The 17,197-nt window shown below is 33.2% G+C and overlaps 3 protein-coding genes across 3 annotated transcripts; 2 read left to right on the plus strand and 1 right to left on the minus strand.

The window, feature by feature from the left end:
- Positions 1-488: 488 nt before the first annotated feature.
- LOC107461441 (uncharacterized) lies at positions 489-3,013 on the plus strand. The gene is made up of 6 exons (XM_016079930.3): positions 489-1,041; positions 1,566-1,618; positions 1,948-2,035; positions 2,131-2,229; positions 2,423-2,544; positions 2,645-3,013. Exons 1-6 carry the CDS (start codon positions 508-510, stop codon positions 2,673-2,675), a joined length of 927 nt encoding a protein of 308 aa, XP_015935416.1. The 5' UTR covers positions 489-507; the 3' UTR covers positions 2,676-3,013.
- A 1,787-nt stretch (positions 3,014-4,800) lies between these two features.
- On the minus strand, positions 4,801-9,013 carry LOC107461442 (WD-40 repeat-containing protein MSI4). Its single transcript, XM_016079932.3, has 14 exons — positions 8,721-9,013; positions 8,535-8,621; positions 8,366-8,428; positions 8,209-8,274; positions 8,041-8,094; positions 7,839-7,914; positions 7,233-7,419; positions 6,835-6,916; positions 6,214-6,287; positions 5,892-6,003; positions 5,702-5,776; positions 5,526-5,596; positions 5,186-5,285; positions 4,801-5,064 (listed from the first exon to the last, which is right to left on the minus strand). The coding sequence occupies exons 1-14, from the start codon at positions 8,907-8,909 to the stop codon at positions 4,969-4,971; spliced, it is 1,332 nt and encodes a 443-aa protein (XP_015935418.1). The 5' UTR covers positions 8,910-9,013; the 3' UTR covers positions 4,801-4,968.
- Positions 9,014-9,909: 896 nt separating this feature from the next.
- Positions 9,910-16,780, plus strand: LOC107461318 (protein ROOT HAIR DEFECTIVE 3). Its single transcript, XM_016079807.3, has 23 exons — positions 9,910-10,053; positions 10,333-10,482; positions 10,812-10,878; positions 10,978-11,080; positions 11,220-11,290; positions 11,466-11,529; positions 11,620-11,685; positions 11,760-11,807; positions 11,915-11,977; positions 12,098-12,154; positions 12,276-12,434; positions 12,546-12,614; positions 12,705-12,796; positions 13,065-13,143; positions 13,385-13,550; positions 13,689-13,813; positions 14,207-14,469; positions 14,553-14,649; positions 14,730-14,891; positions 15,209-15,313; positions 15,525-15,619; positions 15,747-15,843; positions 16,031-16,780. The coding sequence occupies exons 1-23, from the start codon at positions 10,050-10,052 to the stop codon at positions 16,247-16,249; spliced, it is 2,421 nt and encodes an 806-aa protein (XP_015935293.1). The 5' UTR covers positions 9,910-10,049; the 3' UTR covers positions 16,250-16,780.
- Positions 16,781-17,197: the final 417 nt, after the last annotated feature.

Genomic DNA, 17,197 nt, shown 5'->3' on the forward strand with positions numbered 1-17,197 from the left:
TTTATTATATCAAGATTTTTAAACTTTATAAAAGTAAGATACATAAATATTTATTTTAACCAGATTCATTATTTTTATTTGAACAAAAAAATTCTCAAAAATATAATAGAAGGATCTATATATATTATTTTTATAGAATTCAAAGATATCAACATAATAAAATTTTTGTGAACCAAAATATTCGATACAATATTTTTAAAGAACCTATTTGAATATATATTAAAAATATAAAAAAATTTACATAATTATTCAATTAAATTTATTTTTTAAATAACTCTTTAAACAATGAATTGAAAATTAATTATTTTTTATGATATAACAATATACAATTAGATGCCTATATAGAACTAGTTTATAAATATATAATTCATTAATATAATATAAGATTATGATAAATCATCTTCATCAATTATCTGATGGAAAAAGAGAAAAAAAAAAGAAGAAAGAAAAAGAATCTCTTTAAACTTGAACTTGAAAGCCTACTCACTTCACCTTCTTCACTCCCAAATGCACGATCCCATTTTCTTCTTCGCCTTCCTCGCTTCTCTCTCACTCCTCTCTCTCACTTTTCTCTCCTTCTCCATCTACAAAAGGTTCTCCAAAACAGATAAACAACACCACCACCCTCCTCCGTCGCAGAACCTGGAAACTCCTAACGACCCAGTCGACGACGGGGTTCCTCGACCCGGAGAAAATGCCCCGACCCATTTGACAAGTTCGGTTTTTTTCGAGGTTTTGCCCTCCGATTCTGCGAAATGGGCGTGCTTGTTTGAAGATACGGATTCAGTATCTTCCGCTATGGAGGTTCCTGGAGCGGAGCAAAGAGGGAAGAAGAAGAGAAAGAAGGGGAAGAAGAAGAAAGCGAATTCGGGAGTTGAAGAGAGTGAAGGTGCCAATACGGGTTCGGATCCTGGGGTTCATTTTGAATCGGGTTGCCTGTACCCGTTCACTTCTTCAAGCAGCGCTATGCAGAGAAGGATCAAACTGCAGTACGATGAACTCGTCAAGTGCAACGAGTCCAAGAAATTGACACTCGCCCAGGTTAAAAAGAACACATTTTTCTTAGAATTTGAGCATGTTTTTGTTGTTGTTTTTGGTGTTTGAAACAATAGGAACAAGCTTTTATGGTTAGCTTTCCATGATTGGTTATGGTTTTTGAAACTGTTGCTATGTTTCTGAATTTTCTACCGACTGTTGGATTATGTGATGTTAGTTTAGTTTAGCTTTTGTTAATGAAATCATGGAAAAAGTTTGAGCAATTCTATCTCTTAGTTCTCCACTTAGTACCAGATGTCATCATAGATTTTTCAGAGCCAAATGTTCTTGCTGCTTGCTAAAGAGTAATCTTAACTTCTATGTTTTGTAGCAAGATGAGTTTTTGTTTTATATTTGAAATTCACAGTTCGTTTATTTTTGCAAATCATGATGTATGATTGTTTCCTTTTCATTTACATACATAGAAGTTGAAACTTATAATATTCATTTTCAAAATGAGATAGCAGCACCAATTTTATTTGAATGCCATCCACCTTCAAAATTTAATACTCTACTCTTTTGTAATGCAGGTTGTACAGTTTGCTAATTGTTTGGTTGATGTTAGGAATGAACTACAACACAAGTATGTTCAAGTTTATTCTAAAGCTGTTACTTCAGATTTTTCTATGCTTTTGTTTTGGCTTTTATTTGCTTAGAACTTATGTGATCTTATTCATCATGAAATTAAAGATTTTTGTTCATCTATTAACTAATGTTATAAAGACAGCTACCCTAAGGTTTTCAGTTGATACCATAATCTTGTGAACTTAATATTTTAAATCCAAACTGCTTTAACCTGGGGGCTATATATTCAAACTTAGGCTTTAGTAATAATATTCTTCTCAAGTTGCATAAATCTTTTCAAGTTCTGTTGACTGTTCTAATTGCTTTTACATGCTCTTTTTGTTATAGGGCTGATGTGATACAACGTAAGTTTGTAATAACAAAGGCTTTATTATGCAAGGCAGACAGATCTTCTTTTGATAGACTGCGTCAACAGGTCGGTTAAGATGAAGCTAGCGAAACTTTTGTGTCATCAACTCATCAAGTCTGCATATGGCATCAATGAGTATCTAAAATTTTTTAGTATTACAGATATACAAGCTTGAATTGGAGCAAAAGAGATTAGAGGAGGATGCTTTTGTTTATAATTCACTTCAACAGCAGCTTAAACTCTCACCAGCATACCAGAAGGTATACTGTTAATTCGAGTCCATCATAAGAGGATCGATAAATATCTTTGCTTCAATTTTGTTGCAGAAATGTGTTAATGCTATTTAAATGATGCTTTAGTTTTCCTAAGACATTTTGTATTATCTAGTTAGTTAGCTTGGCTTCTGCTTATAAAGTATCTCTTACATCAATATATGCTATGTATTTAACAAAGATGCTCGAAGTTGGGGCTTGCATGGACAAGGCGAAATCCCGTGAACTAGAGAACAGAGACGACGAATTTGCTGACATTTCTTTTGAAGAATTATTAGCACAAGAAAAGAAGGATTCATTCTGGTTAGTTTCTTTTTCTGTTTCTCTTGTTCCTCTTTCCTTAAGTTTTTTAAGTTCATGAGAGCATCCTATTCACCCAACATTGTTTTGTATATTTGGACAGGCAAAAAAATGGGAAATCAAGACTGTGCTGAAGCTAATAACAGTTACTGGGCATGCTAACTGTAACCAGAGTTAGTTTAGTATGTAAATCCAAGGTTTACAACAGTGTACTGTCACTGTCACAGCAATGTTCTTTTTGGTTCTTTGTCTGTGCCATTTTTGCTTGTTTATGGGATATAGATATGAATACAAAAAACATTTGAGTTTCTTGGTAGAATTTCTAAATGATATATCGGTATTGGAGTTGGAGAACTATCGGTATTTTGATAGATCACCGAAATAGACATTGTCACTCATATTTTGATAATGTCATTTTTTTAATTCATGTAAACATATAATATATAAAAAAAATACTATTTGGACACTAAAATCAGCCACTAAAATACTATTTTGATAATATCATATTTTGATAATGTTATTTTTTTTTGTGTACACGTAGCATTAACATAAAAAAACATAATGTGTTAAAATATATGGAGTGACATTATCAAATGAGTGAAAATGTTATTTTCCTAAATCACTAAGCATTATAGGCAATACTCACTGCTTGAGAGAGACATAGATAAACTTTATTAGTGGTTGGTAGTTGATAGGTTCGTATAATGATGTGTACTATGGCTAGGGCCTAGGGGTCCAATGTTTCCGTGTTTGCCACATTTCATAGAATTGCTTCTTAATGATTTCATGCTTTGATGCAAGCATCCATATCTCTAAGCTCTTGGTACATACATTGTCTATAAAAAGTTTTTACTTTTTAAGCTCAACAGACCTTTTTAAAGTGTTAGAATATTAAATACATTAAAAAAATAAAAAAATTATGTATATACAGAATCAATTATCAAATTAATCACTATATATTAATATATAAATATGTTTATTTTTTTACATATATTTTATATTTTAATATTTATTTTATACAAATAATTGATTTAGTAATTTATTTTTTTATATATAATTATATACTATAATCATAAATATATATATTTGTTAGTATTTTTTTTAAAAAAAATTGAGTTTTATCATTTATACCATTTTTCAATATATCTTTATCTATATTTTTATTTTTTGATTAAAGAGTGAACATAATTAAATACAATAAACAAGTATTATTTGTAAAAAGATAAACTGCACTAAGTGATGAAAGTATTATTTTTCATCTACTAGAGAAAATATGATGGATTAATGTTAGCAAGGATGGAGGAAGTTAATGGGATGTGATATTGGTGGGTATGTAAAATATATATTCCTACCCATAATAATTTTGTTGTTGGTGGTTATCTTGAAGATTTCTATAATATGATAAAGTATTTTATGGGAGAGAATGTTATTGAAAAATCTGATGGTGAACTTATTATTATAAGTTTTATTGACAACAAAAGTATAGTAGAATTGCTAAATAGGGAAAAAAGGGAAGTGGGTTCTTTTAAGTGGAAAAAAATTGGATAGTGTCTAGTGTTAAATCTAATTCTTTATTATTTTCTCTTTTATATTTATTTTTGGTCTCATTTATAGAATTAAAGGTGAGAGATTATACCTCATTTTCTCAAGTATTAAAAAAACTAGAGAAAATCTATTTCCGGAAAGAAAGTACGTCTTGGGAGCAATGAAACTTAAGAAATAAAGCACATGAAATAAAATATTTGGTACAAAATATTAGGGTAAAGTATAGGAGCATGAGAGATTTTAAAGCAAGACAGGAATGAGAGAGTATGGCTATAACAAACAATAGCTCTTGGGTGAAGTGGATCACATAAATATAATTGGATGACAATGAATATGGAATGAATAAAGTGAGTCGGCGAAATTAGAATAGTATGATTGGTAATGGTCAGCATGGTGAAATCATTTGAAAAAAATCAACACAAGACAAACATAATATTTAAAATGTTCAATAACAGACGTGAAGAGATTTATTCGTGTTTTGTCATATAATGTTACTCATTATTTATTTGTTTGAAGATCTGTTATGTTTTAATTATTAGTTTCTAAACGTTTTTAGTGTGATGTGTATTTTGTTTAATTTGGATTTATCCGGAAATAATTAACAAATTAAATCTTCTCTCCCCAGCTTGGGTCTGAGTTCTGTAACAACCATCTAAAAAAAATCTACCAAAAAGAGTATTATTTCTCTTATAACAAATTAATAAAATTTCGGAGCTTTAAAATGTTTCAAGTTTTCCTTTTTTTTTATTTGTTACAAGTTTTCCTAAAATGAAGGATGCTGCAGTAAATCAAATTTTACATTGTTACTTCATTCTTCTCGTAACCGAAGACAGAATAAAATTCTACACTAGATCGTGACTGACATGCAAAGAAATCAAGGATTTAAGGGGTACTTCCTAAAATCTGGGTTCTGTATGTATCTAGCTCAGCCAACACCTCCTTCTCTGGCCGATAAATCAGATCAATCATTCGCCATACCTGCATCATAACAAATTATAACGTAATTCTTGAGTAATAATATTATATACATGCTGGAATGCCTTTATAACTTCGTTTCTTCACAATATTCAAATCAAGAATTTCAGAAACTTGTGTTTACCTGTAAGGTACCACCACCGCTAGTACATTCACAATCATCTGAGACGCTAACAATTGTCCATGGGTCAAATGCATTCCAGTGGAAGTCAACGACCTTGTCCCTGAATACATAATAAGAAGTCAAACTATTTCAACATAACCAGAAACTGAGTGAAGAGTAATAAGAGAATTTCTTTGGTGAAAAGTAGAATTGGATAATGAGCAAAGGTTTTTACTAAATTTATAAAGAACATGTGCATTGCACAATATATTTCTTTTGTGGGTTTTTTCTTTACTAAAAGAAGCAATATACCATATCATTACCCGAGTAATAATTATGATTGTGTTTATAATATACATACCTATGGCCAGCATGCCGAAAAAATAAACCTGATGGAGCACTTGCTCGATATGGACCTGATGTCTGACCAACCTAAAAGTAGCAATTCCAACGTTACATTGAATAATCTTGGACAAGAAGAAATGAAAACGAGATACAACATAGAAGCACAAGACTGATGAGTATGAAAGAATCAACCTTCTCATGGTCCCAAATGTTTAGAAAGCCATCCTCAGCAGAGCTTCCAAACACAGAGGACTTGTCAGGACACCACTGAAGCATATGCATAATTATAGGTTAATATTCACTGTAGAAAAATCTCCATAGCTGACTGTAGACAAGAACTGCAAAATTAAAAGAAGCAACAAAAGCATGATCTCCTTGATACCTGTACACAGAGGATAGCTGCCTCATGACCTTCAAATTTATATACAGGAGACCCAACTCCCTCACTGTTAAGCTTCCGGCGATCGAACATTTTGACTGTGTTGTCAGCAGAACTGAAGCCAAAGCAACAGAAAATCATAATGAAGATCCAAAAGTTTGATAAATTGTCTGGTATCTGAGGGAAAGGCTCCAACTTCTAAGTTAATTCCATTTATGGCAGTAAGATGTAGAATGGAAATGCAAAAATTAATTAAAAGAATCAGGTGAAGGACATATAAATTGTAATTCAAGTTCATTTAAATGCACATGCAGCAAGTTAATACCCAGTCAGAATGAAATTTATATCATGAGGATTCCAATCAACACAATGAATATCTCCATCATGTGCCTTGTTGACCTGTTTAAGAAAGAAACACGAAAAAAGGGAAAATGCAACAACGTAGTCACATATACTAAATAGGAAATATTCATAATGGTATTTAAAGCATGAAATATCGAATAAGAATTACCAAGATGCAATTTATGCAAAATGAAATTTACTTAATAAGTTGTATTCAGTATTTTTCAAAATCTACCACCAAGGATTAGGGCATAATAGTTCACAGGCTGCCAAAACCTTGATGCATAAAAATCAGATTCGACAATCAACTACTTGCAGTGATAAAGAAATACTAGAGGGGAAACTGGTGGAATTAAAGAATGTAATAGTACTTCGGGAACCAGGCCCACCTCTTTTAAAACTATATTTACCACAAATCTCGAAAGCTATAATATTGAAACTTATATCGTCAGAAGAAATCAACATACAGAAGTTAAAACAGTTACTGATATCATAAAGCTTAATTTTATTTCTCTCTTCGCCTTGAACTAATTTAAAAGTTACATTTCATGGTTCTAATCCTAAAGCAAGCAGCACTGATATAGATGAGTTGAGGAAATCAAACCTTGGCAGCTGGAACTGATCCAACTCGTGCATCCCAAAATATGAGGCAGGAATCATCACCAACACTACAGAACTCCAGTGCACTGCATTTGATAGAGACAAAATTGCATAGGAAGTATATCAGGAAACGATAAGAAACTCATGGAGCCAACCTCTTAAGACAGAGTAGGAACGTAGATTTGCTTGAAATTTATAACCCCGTTAATAATTTTCAGGACTAAGAACTCAAGTGCACGTCTCCTTTTTAATAAATTAGATTTGTTTTATGATAAACTAAATGAAGTATATCTGTAAATATGTAATACAGATAATCTTGTAAGCAACCTTGAAATCCATAAATAATAATGGCTTTAGTTACAGAGTATGACACAAGTACCGATGAAAGCAAGAAACAGCTACCTTGATGGGCAAAATTGCACATCTTCAACAGTGTTAGTATGACCGTGGAAGATGCCACGTGGTCCAACAGAAGGACTTTCTGTAGCTTTCTGACTACTCTTAGAATGTTTAACATTGGAACCTGATTCAGCTGCTAAACTTGCAATATGATCCTGAATACTCCATAGGACCACATACTTGTCCTTCCCTGCCATTGAGAATTGTAACCGAGTTAACGAAATAAGTGTACAGCATAAAAAGGGCACCATCCAGAAAGAGTAAGAACCTGACCCTTTACTAGTGTGTGTTTTGTCTTTTTTCTTTGACAGGAAATTGATGTTTAAAAGTTTAACGTTATATATTATGTTAGCAACATTAACACGGTAATGTATGTCTATTACACATACATTTGTAAATGTATTTGTATTTGTTATTTTTTCCGAGGTCAGTGTCTAATACAATTGTATTTCTATTGTTGATAATATGTAAATTTTGATCTCAGTTCCTTCTAGTGAACCTAAAAAGCTAGTGCATGCATAAGGGGTAAGGTGTTTCTAAACCAACAGAAAGGAAACTTTTGATATCATTCACAGTTAGATGACAACTAAAAACAAAGAAGACTCTAACCTCCCGAAAGAACAAAGGGCTCAGTTGGACACATAGCAAGAGCATATTCAGCATTATCATCATGCCCAGTTAATACCTGCAACAAGGCATACCTAAAATTTCAGGTGGTCTAACACGTTAATTCAAATATATAAACAGCATAATGGCTAAATGATCAATTCAGCCCTTATAAGTGTAAACTAACACTAGTTACAATTACTACAAAATTTATTCTTTGGAGGCGGTTGGGCTGAGTTTCAAGATCCCAAATAAACACCTTTTGTCACAAATAGAAAAAATAACAAAATTCCACATCAAACTTACACCAACAAGATTTTGGATAGAATAGCCTAAGATTGAAAATCTCAAATGATAGACAATTTTTACTTACTTCAGGACTATCAGTATGAGTGGCAACAATCTTACTATTTTGCCGGAGCTCCCTGATTCTATTCACCTGAAACATATTTATAAAATGCACAAAAAATTATAAACAATTTTTACATCGCAAAACGATTATCGGCCTTCGAATGTACGCATATGCATACCTCGCCAGGGTGTATGATAGTTTTATACTTCTTGACAAATGGAGAGCGCGATTCTTCATTAAACTGAGATAAACAACACACGAGTTTCAATTAACAACGGACAAAAACGCTAGATTCAATAATGAATGAACTATTATGGTTATGAAGTAAGTAATAGTGTCATTGAAACCTGAGAGATATGTTCAGCGGCGGCAACCCTAGGTTTAACAACTTCGACATTAGCTACAACAAGAGTGTTGGGAACACTGCCATCAGTCTGAGAGAGAGAACAAGCAAGATTAAACACAAGTAATTATTATGATTAATGAGTATAAGCAAGATTAATTAGTATAATTGTGTAATTGAAGTGATGAACCTGTTCAGAGAGATAGAGACGATGGCGGTTCTTGTAGGTGGCTTGTTCGAGGAGAGGGCCCCACCGGCAAGAGAGTGAAGGCCAGACCAGGTTGTGGTTAGCCAGCCAGTCGTACAACACTCCCACCATTGACTTCCATTCACTGTAACGATCCTTCACTCCCATTACCACTGTCTTCGCCTTCTTCATCTCTCTCTGCTTTTTCAATTATGCTTCCATTTATATGAAGAAGAAGCAGTGAGAGAGAAACGCGTTTCGCTGTCACTTTCCTTTTCCCGTTTCATTTCCATTTTTTCCCGCCTTTTCCTTTTGCAGTTTCCCGCATACGAATTGACAATATTACCCCTCTTCATCTCGAATATCCCTTACCAATTACCATGTCCTACACTATCCTGTTCCCGCCTTACCTCTAATCTCGCACTATTCAAAATTTTGTTTCAATGGTTATTAACAAATCACTAAGCTTCTATGCATTGTTATATTTTATCGTGGAGAGAGCCAATGGAATATTTCTACAATGTGTACAATAGGCTATTTATATGGAATATTTGTACAATGTGTACAATAGACTATTTATTTAGCCTAATATAAGTTAAAAAATGAATCTCCAAGGTAAAATACTACTAATTTCTCAAACACAATACACTCATACTATCCAAATAACCATCGGATACCAGGAATAATAAACATATGATATCCTACTGAATCGAATAACCATCCGGGTACCAGAAATAATAAACATCTGATATCCTACTAAATTCAACATCCCTATATTCCCATTATACACATTGTATCTCATTGGCTCCATATACTTCCTCTAATAATAATAGTTACGTAGTAATCTTTTTCCCATTGTATCTCCTAATTATTAATCTATTCTATTGCGAATTTAAAATTTAAGGATCTAATGCTAACTTACACTGTTACACATATTAAAGAGATTCAAATTCTATGACTTATTTGAATGGACAAAATATCTTTTAACTTAAATATTTATTAGATTTATTCATTTTGTAAGACTTTAGTTGTAAACTTGTAATTTACTTTATTGTTGAGACTTATCTTTTTGGTATTTCAAAAAAAAAAAACAAATTTGAAATATTCTAAAGGAAAAATAAATAAATAGTAATGAAAAGAAAATATGCTGACAGCATTTCCAAAAATAAGAAAAAGGAAAATGGTAGTGTTAGTTAGTTTGAGATGATGGAAGGCAAAGGCATTGAAGGCAGAGAGTGATTATAAACACGAAAGGAAAGGGCAATGGTGATGACAGTGTGACGCTCTCTCCCTTAACCATTTTTCGATCGCGATCTCATTCCACTCTCCCCTATGGGTACGTCTCTTCCTTTCACACATTTCATGCAACTCTTTGTCATTTTAACATTTGTAATTTGTTATTCAATTGATATTGGTTTGATTTGATTCATTTTGATATGTATTATTGCGATTGTTGGATCACTACCGTTTATGTCAAAATGCAATGTTGCAATCACATTTGAACCTGTTCTTCTTTCTTGTTTTGCTTAATTTGTGTTAACAGCTTGGAAATTTTTATTTTACGCTTCTAAGTGCTAACGCTAGATGTGTAAATTGTAAAATTATGGTTATGCAGCGAAGAGTGAGATTCGTTTTTCTACTCAGCTTATTGATGGAGATGGCACGTTCAATGTTGAGGGAATTGAGAAGTTCATGAAGGACGTTAAGTTAGCTGAATGCGGGCTTTCCTATGCCGTAGTTTCCATCATGGGTCCACAAAGTAGTGGTATGTTCCATAAGCTAGCTTTTTGCTTCGGCTTTATGTTCAGATGATTCTTACGTCGCCTTTGGTAGCCGTGACAATACTCAATCGAATACAATATTTGAACTTGAGGATTTCTATTTTGATTATGCCAATCTTCTTATGTGGTAGACCGAGTAAGCAATATTTTGAAGTTCATCTTTCTATTTATTTGTTGGTAAGGAGTGACGAATCTTTCTATATTGGTGTAGTGTTCGGTCTTGGTAGAATTTTATTATCAAAGTGAGATAGATGCTACTCATATAGTTAAGCAATATTTATACAATCTAATTCTTCCTTTCTGGCATGGGCAGGCAAGAGTACGCTATTAAATAATTTGTTTGGCACTGATTTTAGAGAGATGGATGCATTTAAGGGAAGGTGTGTGTTTGCACTTCCAAGATAATCACCTCAATGGTTCAACCTCATTCACGTAGCAAGGATGTTTTCACCTGATGGAATGCACTGATTTTTTTTCAGATCTCAAACAACCAAAGGAATTTGGTTGGCAAAATGTGCCGGCATAGAGCCTTGTACACTTGTGATGGACTTAGAGGGCACAGATGGAAGAGAAAGGGGAGAGGTGATTTTTCCCACCTTAACTTTATTTGATCATTATGAATATGGTCCAGATTCTAGGTTTTATCATGATTTTTTTGGCATCATTTGTTTATTTTATGCCATTGATTGTTTCCTCAACATATTAAATTTCTTTCTCCCAGGACGATACTGCATTTGAAAAGCAGAGTTCTCTTTTTGCTTTGGCTGTTTCGGATATTGTGCTGATAAACATGTGAGTTCTTTTCCCCTTGTCCTCCTTTAGAATTCTTTTGTACAATCTAATTCTAGAAACTTCCAAGTATGTTTTGGCTCCTGTAATTCTTGCTTTCTGGATTGAAGGTACTCTTTTTTTCTCTTTTAATTTCGTTGTGCAACTGATTTTTTACCCTCCACATACACTTGTAAAGGTGGTGTCATGACATCGGCCGTGAGCAAGCTGCAAACAAGCCACTTCTAAAAACTGTGTTTCAGGTATCTTCTCTTGGCCTATTGACTACATGCAGTTATCTCCAATTTTAGAATATGTCTATTGTCCAGTTACACGATCGTTATTACTTTCAGGTCATGATGAGGTTGTTTAGTCCACGCAAAACAACATTGATGTTTGTCATACGTGATAAAACAAGGGTGTGTAAATAATATCTCATGTTAGTCATGTCTATATCTTTATTTATTACGTGATCACAAATTTCCTTTTGTAGACACCACTAGAAAATTTAGAACCTGTCTTACGAGAAGATATTCAGAAGGTATTTTGCATTGCTTTATTTATTACATGATGCTGTTAGATTGGTCTCAGGAATTTCTGTTCACCTTTTCTTTCTTGGTGATTTTTCCTGTACTTTTCCCACTGCAGATTTGGGATTCTGTTCCTAAGCCACAGGCCCACAAGGAAACCCCACTGAGTGAATTTTTTAACGTAAGATAATCATTCTTTTTGGGATCACTAAACTTAATAATGTTCAGATGTGGTTAGCATTTTATTAGAGTTCCCTTGGTACTTTGCAATAATTGTTTGCTCTTGGCAAAAAATGATCAGGTTGAAGTTGTTGCTCTTTCTAGCTTCGAAGAGAAGGAAGAGCAATTCAAGGAGCAAGTATGAATGAACTGTGTTAATTTTGCACTACGGTGGAAAACAGAATTAGCCGTTTGTTTGTCAGTAAATACCTGAGCTAAGTTGTGTAAGTGTTGTTACTTTTGATCAACTCTAAATGTAGGTTCATGAGTTGAGGCAGCGATTTGTTCATTCCATAAATCCTGGTGGGCTTGCGGGGGATCGGCGTGGAGTTGTTCCTGCTTCGGGCTTTTCTTTTAGTGCTCAGCAAATCTGGAAAGTCATCAAGGAGAACAAAGATCTTGACCTTCCCGCACACAAGGTAATATCTTGATACCTGATGTGATTGCTTTTGATTGTTTTAATGGAAATATTACTTTTTTTTTAGTTGTATATTGATTTCATTAATTATTTGTGGTTGAGCCACTTGTAGGTCATGGTTGCTACTGTAAGATGTGAAGAAATTGCCAATGAGAAATATGCCCTTTTTGCTGCCAATGAGGTATTTGTTTTTCTTTAACTATGATTATCCAATACATTTTGATAGTCTTATATACTGTAATTACTGAAATTAGTTGAAATTACCACTCAGGACTGGCGTCAGCTAGAAGAGGCTGTGCAATCAGGTCCAGTTTCTGGATTTGGGAAAAAGCTCAATTCGCTTCTTGATACTTGTCTTTCAGAGTTAGTATAGTTAATTTTATCTGATAGTTTATCCATGTAGTATATTCTATTTTATATGAAATATGGTAAACATTGTTAATAAGCTTTGAGTTAACTCTCTAAGCTTTTCATATCATTTTATGGAAGTACTAAACTTAGCATGTTGATTAGTAGGTTATAACATATTTTCACATTTATAAACATCTGTATTTTTGTTTACCTATTTGTTAAAATAAGAAATTCATGAAGGTATATTGAGTCTCTTTTGTTTTTTCTTCTTTCAACATAGGTATGATGTTGAAGCCACTTATTTTGATGAAGGTGTGAGAACCGCTAAACAGAAGCACCTTCAAGAAAAACTGTTGCAAGTAACTATTATCAACTTAGCTCTTGTGCAAACATGCTTCTTAGACCTTCCCCTTTTCCATTACATAAAGGAATTAGTGGTTATTGAAAGAGATAAATAAGTTGGCATTACGAATGAAGATTCATCATTTAAGATACTGGATTAGTCATGTCTATCTGTTCTATTCTGCCTTCAAATGCTTTTCCATGTTTGTGATATTAATTATGTTACTTCATTCCCCTATTGTCTTTTCAATGGGATAGCTTGTCCAACCAGCATTCCACTCTGCCCTTGGACATATAAGGATTGGAACTTTCGATAAGTTCAAGGAAGTATTTGATAAGGCTTTGAATAAAGGGGAAGGGTTTTCTGAAGCTGCTAATAATTGCACAGGGATTTTTATGGCTCAGTTTGATGAAGCCTGTGCAGGTATTCCAAGTCCAGCATTTGTCTATCCTAATTCATTAGGCATCAATAGATTAAAGTTGAGAAATATGTCAAGTTTGTTGTATGCATCTAACTTGCTCAAATGGATTACAATTTAACAGTGATATAATATCGTTGCAGATGTTGTTGTTGAAGTTGCAGACTGGGATACATCTAAAGTAAGGGAGAAACTACGACGTGATATTGATGCACATGTTGCATCTGTACGTGCAGCTAAGTTATCGGAACTTACCACAACATATGAGGTACATGTCTGAGAATTGAGATTGATCATTCTCTTACAAATTTGTGAGTGTATCCTAGGCCAATAACAATGTAACATCATCTCAGATTAAATTTTCTCATTTCATTGTAGTATGAAGTTGGAACTAAGCAATAATTGCAGTAATAATACATTCATCAATGGGTTAAAAAGGTAGATTGATAAAATTTATTGTCAACATTTTGCCTGCTGTAATGGCATTCAAAATTCTTGTATGAAACTTCCTATGCTTAGCTAGTGGCTAATACTGTATTTGAACCGAGAAGTTTTATGAGATTTCTATTACTTGTGAGTTGTGTCATTTGCTATTCTTCTATAATTATCAAGCTAACTTCTTTGCATGTTTGCTGATAATATATATAATATACCTTTGCAGGAAAAACTAAAAGAAGCTTTGTCTGGACCTATTGAAGCACTTTTTGATGGAGCTAATAATGAAACTTGGCCATCAATAAGGAAACTCTATAAGCGTGAGACTGAATCAGCTGTTTCTGGGTTTTCTGCTGCGCTTACCAGGTTTGATGCAGATGAAGAAACACAAAAGAACATGATTGTGAGTTTAGAGAATTATGCAAGAGGTTTGATAGAGACAAAAGCTAGGGATGAAGCTTGCAGAGTCCTAATACGTATGAAGGAAAAGTATGAACCTTATGCAACTATCTAAGTTAACTTGTTTATTTATTTATTTTTTCCAGTGGCCCTAATGTCAAATATGAAAACAGGTTCACAACATTGTTTAGTCATGATGCTGAATCAATGCCGCGTATTTGGACAGGAAGCGAAGATATTCGATCCATCACCAAGACTGCTCGATATGCTGTATGATAAAATCAAGAATAGTATTTGCCAATTGATTGTGTTTTGGCATGTCTTTTAAACAAAATTTTAAACATTTGCAGTGCCTGAAGTTGCTATCTGTTATGACCGTAATTCGTTTGGATGATAAAGATGACACTCTTAACATTGAGAATATTTTAGCAAAAGCATTGTTAGATTCACCCAATGAAAAAGAGAAGAAAATCACAACAGTTGATCCACTGGCTTCAAGCACTTGGGAAAAGGTGCATTTTGATCAATTGTTTACCCATTTCCCCAAATTCTACCTTTGCTTTGAACTCGGTTAGCACAACTAATTTTATGATATATTATAAGATAATAACATTATTTTTCATCATCACTATAATTATAATTAATATATACATATGATATCACTGCCTTTGGTTTGGTTTGCTATAATTTACTCTTTCTTTTCCAAAAATAAAATGCAAACGAATTTATTATGTATCGTCTGGTAAATTAATTTTCCTGACTATTGCATTTTGAGAACATTATCTATCTTAGGCATTGATCAGTTATTCCTGATCAAATTTTTATGCAGGTTCCAGCTTCTAAAACATTGATCACCCCTGTCCAGTGTAAATCTTTGTGGAGGCAATTCAAGATTGAGACAGAATATACTGTGTCTCAGGCCATTGCTGCACAGGCATGGTTTTTATTTATTTATTCATTTATTTATTTATAATATTCGAGGCTCCTCTTAATTACTCTACAATAATAACAAGAACAATTAAATGTTATCTCAGAAGGTGGGGTTGACTACATGACACCGATCATATTCCCTTGATCATGCTATATTGGTGTATCTGTTATGACAAAATTATAATACTAATTGCCTAATTCCATTTTAATTTCAGGAGGCCAACAAGCGTGGTAACAACTGGTTACCTCCACCATGGGCAATTGTTGCCTTGCTTATTCTGGGATTTAACGAGTTTATGACACTTTTAAGGTGAATGTTAGCTTTATAACGTACAAATATATAATGTGTTACTGTTAAATTTGTATTGACGCAAACATCACTTTACTTCATCTATGTAATGTAACATGTCTAACCTAAGTTTGTTATTCTGTGGCAGAAATCCTTTATATTTGATTCTCATTTTTATTGGTTATCTTCTCATTAAAGCCTTGTGGGTGCAACTTGACGTTGCGGGTGATTTTCGCCATGGTGCAGTGAGTATCTCTAGACCGACTGCTAACTTGATTAATAGCAAATTCGTTAATCTAATAGCTAATGACTTTGGTTGCACACATTAATAACAATTTTATGCAATTTCATATGACATTTAATATATAAACTTTAGTATATGGATGCATATGGCTTGGGGAGTCTAACCAAGTTTGCATATGCCTTTTTCAGCTAGCTGGACTCTTATCCTTGTCTACTAAGTTTCTTCCAACTATAATGAATCTTATGAGAAAGTTAGCAGAGGAGGGGGTTCCTGAAACTAACAATCCTCAGCCAACTCCATCAACAAGTACTCAAACTACTGGTAGCTCTGTGTCATCTACTGCTTCATCTAAGGTAACTTTTTTAGAATGTGGAACTGAGTACACCGCTTCATCAAAAGAAGAATAGAGAAAGAAACTCGTCTTTGTGGCAGTGCCAAATCTTATGTTGAGGTGTGATAGCAATCCAATGCTGGTTTGTGGCAATTCAATGCATTAAGAAGCATTGGTTTTTACGTAAATGCAACATACAATTTTTTTTTAATTTTAAATTTTTGCTACAATTAACTTGCCCATCGAAATAGATATATCTTCCCCAATTCAGATTCTTTAGTTAGTTGGAGGAGCAAGGTTATTCTACCTGATTTTTTATGGCCTTGCATGCATTTAATTTTTGTTTTTGTTTTTGTTAAGAGTCGCATGGGTTCTCTAAATGTAAATGGTATATCACGTTATCGCAAAATAACAATTTTCTCCCGTATGATTACTCAAAAATAACTTAGTAGTACTATTTATCAATCGTGTGAAATGTTGATTCCTAAATCACAATCTTATATTCTAGTTAGATACATGCCAGAAGTGTTCATTTTTCAACCAACTCATAGGAATTAATTGCCAACCTGTCCAATTACACGTTATGTTATGGCAAAAATTCTCAATTTGGCATCATATGTAAGGCTGATTCCACAAAATTTGGGGTCCAGCATTACCCAAGCTTGGTGGCAGAGTGGAGGCCATCATAAATGCAAATCAGCTAACAGTTGTAGATGAATTCACACCTTATATCCTGTCTGGCTAACTAACAAATACATATGATTTGTATGGATTATAGAATCATCTTTAGATGCTAATGATGTATGATTCATGGGACGCATGAGGAAGTGAGGAACCGGTAGGAAAACACTGAATAATAAACACCGGAAATCTAAGAACTTATTTGAGTGAACTCCTATAGAAAAATAAATAAATAAAAAATAATTTTGTATTTAGATATTTTACGTAAAAATATCTTTTTATTTAATAATTATATTTAGTTACAATAATATAAAAATATTTTTTTATTTATTTATTATGTTTC

Source organism: Arachis duranensis, chromosome 8, assembly GCF_000817695.3.
Source record: "Arachis duranensis cultivar V14167 chromosome 8, aradu.V14167.gnm2.J7QH, whole genome shotgun sequence".
Classification (NCBI taxonomy): Eukaryota; Viridiplantae; Streptophyta; class Magnoliopsida; order Fabales; family Fabaceae; genus Arachis; species Arachis duranensis.